The sequence below is a fragment of the Suricata suricatta genome, chromosome 11 (genome assembly GCF_006229205.1).
Source record: "Suricata suricatta isolate VVHF042 chromosome 11, meerkat_22Aug2017_6uvM2_HiC, whole genome shotgun sequence".
Classification (NCBI taxonomy): domain Eukaryota; kingdom Metazoa; phylum Chordata; class Mammalia; order Carnivora; family Herpestidae; genus Suricata; species Suricata suricatta.
In genome coordinates, this window is record NC_043710.1 from 42,494,059 (window position 1) to 42,500,492 (window position 6,434).

General features: G+C 51.7%; 1 protein-coding gene across 2 annotated transcripts in view; it reads right to left on the reverse strand.

The window, feature by feature from the left end:
* INSC (INSC spindle orientation adaptor protein) overlaps nt 1-5,750 on the reverse strand; it is a 127,672-nt gene extending 121,922 nt beyond the window's left edge. Inside the window, exon 1 of one of the 2 annotated variants that reach the window (XM_029957245.1) lies at nt 5,696-5,750. In XM_029957245.1, the coding sequence (XP_029813105.1) occupies nt 5,696-5,749 (54 nt within the window). In that variant the 5' untranslated portion in view covers nt 5,750. Of the gene's footprint in view, nt 1-1,884; nt 1,981-5,695 lie in introns of those variants that run through there. The other variant, XM_029957244.1, reaches the window with a different exon arrangement.
* Nucleotides 5,751-6,434: the final 684 nt, after the last annotated feature.

The following is a 6,434-nucleotide window of genomic DNA, read 5'->3' on the forward strand; positions in this document are numbered from 1 at the left end:
GCGAGCCTGGTGCGTGCGGCGGCCGGAGGTGGCAGGGCGCAGCTGGGGCTCCAGAGGCCGGGCCAGCCGAGGGGCCGCCCGCTGCCCTGCGCCCCCGCCCCGCGCGGCCCCAGCCCGCCCACTCCCCGGGGCGGCCGCAGGACCTTCCACGACAGCGCGCCCCCTGCCAAGCCTCGGTCCCGCGTCAGCCACCGCCTCCGGGCCGCGAAGCTATTTTGGTGCCCCCAGGCAGTGGAAACGTCGCGCTCTGGTCTGCGGGGAGCGCTGGAATGGGGACGCGGTCAGGCCTGATTAGAGACCTGGCTCACCCCGGGGGGCGGGGGGTCCCGCGGGAGTCGGGGCTGGGAAGCCCCCGTAAGGTGCCGACCCGACGGGGTGCCCACGTGTGCCCCGCATGCCAACATCTGGAGAGGGGAAGGGAAGGAGCTCTCGCCGCAGGAGCTGAAACCAAACAAGGAGGGGTTTGGGTGCGGCTCACAGGCTCTGCGGAGGGAGCCGCCAAACTCTGAGCAGTTCCCCAATGCCTGGAAGGAGCTTGGTTTATTCACCACAGGTGCTTCCCTTAGGAATCCGAGTCACCCGTATAAAATCACCGACCTCCAGATCACCGACGTGCCAAAAATGACAGAGGGTGTTTGTAGAGACTCCTTCCAACTTGGGGCACTTCCCCTCTGGACTTCTCTGTGTCAGATGGCTCAGTCTAGAAAAGAAGGCTGATTCCTAACCAAAAGCTCAGGAATGTTGCATTCCTGGACTGGAAGGAAGCTGCAAGGTCATTCCATCCAACTCCCTCCACCCTGCCATGAATCCAAGGGGGCCAGAAGGGCCTCTCTACCCAATCTGGGGGATCAACAAGGTAAGTCAGCCCTAGCCTCCACTGGGTGCTGTTTCTAAGCTTGCACCCTCCAGCTGGCGGGAAGTCCTGCTTGGCATCTAACCTAAATCTCTCATGTACAAACTATGTCAGTATGCTTGCACTCTGTCCAGCTCCATCTCCATGACACAATGACTGCTCCAAGGTCCCATCTCAGCCTTCTCTTCCTTAATGCTAATACCGTTGTGACCTTTTTCAGGCCCTGGCTAACAATGACCACTGCACCCTGACCCTGGACAGAGTGCAGCTTCTGACATTCACCCAACGGCCTCAGCTCTCTGGGGACCCCAGACTGTGAGTGTCCAAGCCACTCCAAGGAGCCAGCTTTGCCTGCAGCCTGCATCTATCCAGGAGAGCCTCACTCCACTCCCCAGTCCCTTGAGAGGGGCTTCAGCTCCTGTCTCAACCAAGCCTGACTCAGGGCCTGGGGACAGAACTCGGGCCACAGCCACCCCCATGGCGAGGCATTAACCCTGGCACCACAGCCTTCCTCAGACGGGCAATGTTTACAGAACCTTTTCTCCAATTCCGTTTCTGGTAAATTGGGTTGTAAAATAAAGATAGTCTGGACTTTCTCCTCAAAGAGACTTGACTGTGCATCCTGCCTCTATTACTTTCTAGCTGCATGTCCTTGGCAAGTCACTTAACCTGAGACTCAGCTTCCCCATATTTACAATGGGAATCATAGTAACTCTGCCTAGCTCATATGAGAGGAGATCAGGAATGTAAAAGTGCCTGGAAAGCGGAGGTATTTTTGAGCATGCTAGTAATCAAATGAGGCTGGGATCATAAGCAGGGTAAGTACTGGCTAAACCCTCAGAAATCTTTTATTTCCAGGACCAAATTCTGTGCCTGGGTTTCAAAGCAAGAGAGGAACAGACTTGGTTTGCTAAAGGTTCCCTTAGAGCACCTGTATGAATGCCCCCCACCCTGTATTCCCCAACACACACACACACACACACACACACACACACACACACACACACGCACACACTTTCCCAGATACCTACAGCACAGCCCAGCCTTCTGGCCTCCTGCCGGCCCAGTAGGCCCCAGCCGCCTATACCCTCTCTGGCTGCCTCTCCGTTCCCGGGAGGCCGCCGCATGGCTTCAGTCTTGGCTGCAGCAACTCCAAATCTCCCTACAGAGGCCGGGGCGGGCAACTCCTCTCTTCTTGCCCATCCTTCTGGGCCATGGCTCTAGCAAGGCCTGTGACTCGGAGGCAAAGATGGCAGAGACAGTTCAGAATTGAGGCTGCCCAAGGGAACTCAGAGCTGGAACATCCTCCCCCTTGACCCCCTCCCCTCCGACTGCCTGGCTTCCCAGTGCTGTCCTGTTTAATTCTTAATGGAAATTCCATCCCTAGCGCCGGCCTGGCTGGCTCAGGGAGTCCAGGCTTGGGCCAACAGCAAACTCCACCCAGAGACAGGAGGTCTGGGCCTGCCTGGCCATATAAACACAGATACACCATGTGCACATGTGTACATACACACGAGAGACTTGCCTAGACATTCACAGACTCAGAGATTCTCATCCAGATGCAGTCGTATACAGATAGATAATAGGCATTACAGTCACTACAATGTATAGCACTGTACTAAGTACTTTGCAGATATCAACTTCCCTAATCCTCCCAACAACACTGGTTTCCATTATTTTCCCAACGTACACATGAGGAAACTGAGGCATGGGGAGGCTAAGTAACTTGCATAAGGCATCTAGTAACAATAGCCTAACCCATGAGTACTAAAAATTGTGTAAGAGGCTTATGTGAATTTTCATTTTGCCACTGTAGTCACTTATAGTGGAAGGTACGATATCCCCATTATACAGACAAGGAAAATGAAGGTCAAATGGTTTAAATCACCCACCTGTGGCCTCACAGCTTGAGAGATGCAGGAAGACTTTACACAGATATGTATGGAAACTCTCACAGATGAACATGGAGACACACAAGTAAAGACATACATGCGCACAGGCACACACACACACGCACACGCACACGCACACACACTCAGAGGCACAACCAAAAGAAGCCTCAAGAATTGTTCAGAGCTACCTCAGGCAAAGCTCTGCTGTATTCTGACTCCATGTTTTTCCTTTCCAGCTCTGCCAACATCACCAGTGACTTTAGGAAGAGCAAATTCAGACGTACATGGAGGGAAGATTTCAGGTTTACAGTTCAGCCAGCCAGGTCAATAGTGAACCCCACCTTAGCCCCAAATGTGGTTTGCCCAGTGAGATCAGTGGAAGAAGGCTCAGATGTACTTTTCTGAAGAGACCTGTAGGGACCTCAGAGACTCTGTCAAGGAGCTGGCCTAGGAGGACCCCCAGCCTCCAGGACCAGATGAGAGGGGAGAAGACCCACAGGACAGGGCCCAGCACAGCACGAGAAACTTAGGTAGAACAGGGCATGTGTTGCCCAAGAGAGCGAGAGCCATATTGTGCACGTGACAAGACTGGTGGGAGGGGAAATGGAGGAAAAGACAGGGCAGGGCCATGATGTAGGCAAAGTCCAGAGCCCAGAGAGTTGAGAGAACAGGCCTGCAGAAGGAGAGAGGAGGTTAGCATCCAAGAATCTGTCCACTGCTTGAAGCCTCCACGCTAAGCTGGACATCTCCAAGCAGGGCCTGGGCTGGCCCGGGGCCTCCTCCCAAGCAGCCCCACCAGAGAGCACCCAGGAAGGCCAGATCTCCACCATCTCTTGTGGTTTCCCATCCTTATCCCCATCCCAGAATCCCTGTTGTGCTGTCACAAGCCCATCCACTCTGCGGTCTGTGGACAGCTCGGCAGGACAGCTCCAAGAGGCATCTGGATTGGAAAAGGGTTTTAGTAGAGGAGTGCTGAACCCTCACAAATGAACCTGAAATCACAGTGTCAGGCACGGGCTCTATGAAATGGAGACACTTTGAGTCTGAGAATTTGCATTTCTACAAAGTTCTCTTGCGGACGCTACCAGCCTGGGTGTCATACTATGAGAACTCCTGCTTCATAGAACAAGAGAGAGTGAGAGGTCATTCCAGCTCAGAAGTAAACGTGCGCCCTAACTTCAGAGTGCAAATGGTTTCTTCTGCAAGGTCCCCAAAGAAAGAATTCACATCCTGGGTGTTGTTTGTCCTTTCCCCTCCCCAACCTCTGTCTCCCCAGCCTCTGTTCAGGCCCTACTGTCACTAACTCGGCCTCCTGTGGGTTCTAAGATGGCCCTGTGCCTCTGTACTTCTCAAGTTAGACGTGGCATCCTCCACTCTGTGATCTAGCGGCTCACCAAAGGTTATCAAGATGAGGGCCCTGCCCAAAAATAGCTGACGTCCAGGCAGGCTCTCAGTTCTGGGACTGGAGATACAGATCACAAGGTCGTGATGACAGCAGCGGGAAGTCCAGCGTACCCAGAGAGATGAGAGATGGGCAAGGGTCCCAGGACAGCTGCCGCCTCCGGTCCTGCAACTCCCGCCTCCATCCCTGTAAGTCACAATAGAGCCCTGCCTCCAGGCGGGAGGACACAAGAGGGCACACTGGGAGAACGGAGCGGGGCAAGGTGAATCCTGGCCCAGAGTACCAGACAGGCTGGTGCAGACACACCATTGCCTCACTCAGTCCACGCATCTCCCCAGGGCTTCTTCTGCAATGTTCTCACAAGGTAAAATTTTCCCAGTCCCAGAGACAGTGTGAAAATGAGGCAACGTAAGAACCAGAAAGGTCCTCAGAAATCTCTGGGTGCAGGGCTTCTGAAATTTTACTATCCACCAGAATGGCCTGCTGGTGAAATGCAGATTCCCGAGGCTCCTTTAGAGGCTCTGATTCTGTAGGCAAGGGGCAAGCTGGAGTCCAGGTGCATCTCTCTTCCCAGGTCCCTGTTCAGTGACTTCACTCTGCTAGCTTGAAACTGGCCGTGGCGGGAATAGTGACACCACAGAAATTAGGCAAACATTACAAATCGGGGTGTTTTCTTATACTTTGCTTTGCTTTGTCTTGTCAAGTCTGTTGTGGACCATAAATTAGCACACCACGGAGCAGGTGGGAATCTGTTTTCAAGGATCCCAAGGAGGGGCACCTGGGTGGCTCAGTCAGTTAAGCCTCCGACTTTGACTCAGGTCAGATCTCACATTTGTGGGTTCGAGTCCCACGTCAGGCTCTGTGCTGGCGGCTAGCTCAGAGCCTGGAGCCTGCTTCATGTTCCGTGCCTCCTTCTCTCTCTGCCCCTCCCCCTCTCATGCTCTGTCTCTCTCTATATCAAAAATAAATAAAATATTAAAAAATTTATTTAAAAAAAAAAGGATCCCAAGGAATTGTGAGGCAGGCCCATTTTGAGAAAGAAACATTGATCCAGTGATGAAGTTCTAACCCAAACCCATCATTTTACAGATAGAGAAACTGAGGCCCAGTGAAGGGAAGAATCGTGGTCACCGTCACTATGGTAGACCCCTTGTGGGATCACAGATGCTCAGTTCATGGCAGTGGGGGCTTGGGGCAGCCAGCCTGTTTCCTTAACCCTCTCCTGTGGCCTGTCCACCACATACCTGCTGTAGCTTATTGGTTAAATGAGAGAAGGCAGGAAAGTTCTGCCCCTTGTGGGCCAATCACATTACCTCTTATCAGCATCTGACATTTTAGTAGGCTGAACTAGAAGTTATTAGTTGCCAGATCACTGGACTGGAGCGTCCTGGACAGCAGACACATGAATGCCAGGTGATGAGGGCCCTAGGGCTGCCCCACCCTCCCCAGGCCTGAACTGTTTGGCTCTTCGGTGAATTCAGAGGGAAATTCAAAAACAAATACATCAAATAAAAAACAAAATAAAAGTCATCTTTTTATTCCTCTTACCTCGTCATCCCCCTCCCTCAACATCCAGATGGTCCATGTCTGTTCCACCTCCATATTGAATCCCCAGCCATCTAAACTCCATTTACCACAAAGCAGCAGAGTCATCCTTTAACAATGGAAATGAGATCATATCCTCATCCAACTAAAAGTCTTCGGCAGCTTCTGAAGTTCTAGAATAAAAGTTCTAGACCCTTTGCTCTGTCTTACAAAATTCTACATTCTCTCCATTAGGGTCTCAGATCATGTCATCTTCCTGAGAGAGGTCTTCCCTGACCACCCAAACTAAAGAACTTTCCCTTGTCATTCCCCTGTGAACACCACTTATTATTCTCTGAAATTTCCTTGTTTATTTATTTGTTTGATTATTGCCTATCTCTCTCACTCACCACACTATAAGAATGGAGACCTTATATTTTAGTGTAGTGCCTGGCACACAATAGAAATTCTAGAAACTTCTATGGAATGGTTCAAGCATGGTAAAGCCCCATCTAGCAGAGCAGAAAAGTGGCAGAGATCATCTGGGAAACAGATGCTAGGAAGATAAAGGGAGCCAGACAGAACATCCAGCCCATGAAAGCAAGAGAACTTGGGTTTCCAAAAAATTCGCCTGAGAAGAGTATTTGCATCCCTGGTTTGCGAGACCTAACAGCTTTCCTGTCCTGGAATTTCCATGAGACAACCCTACATGCTAACAACATTATTCTTATTTCTCCTAAGCTGCAACTTGAGTTTTTGTTTC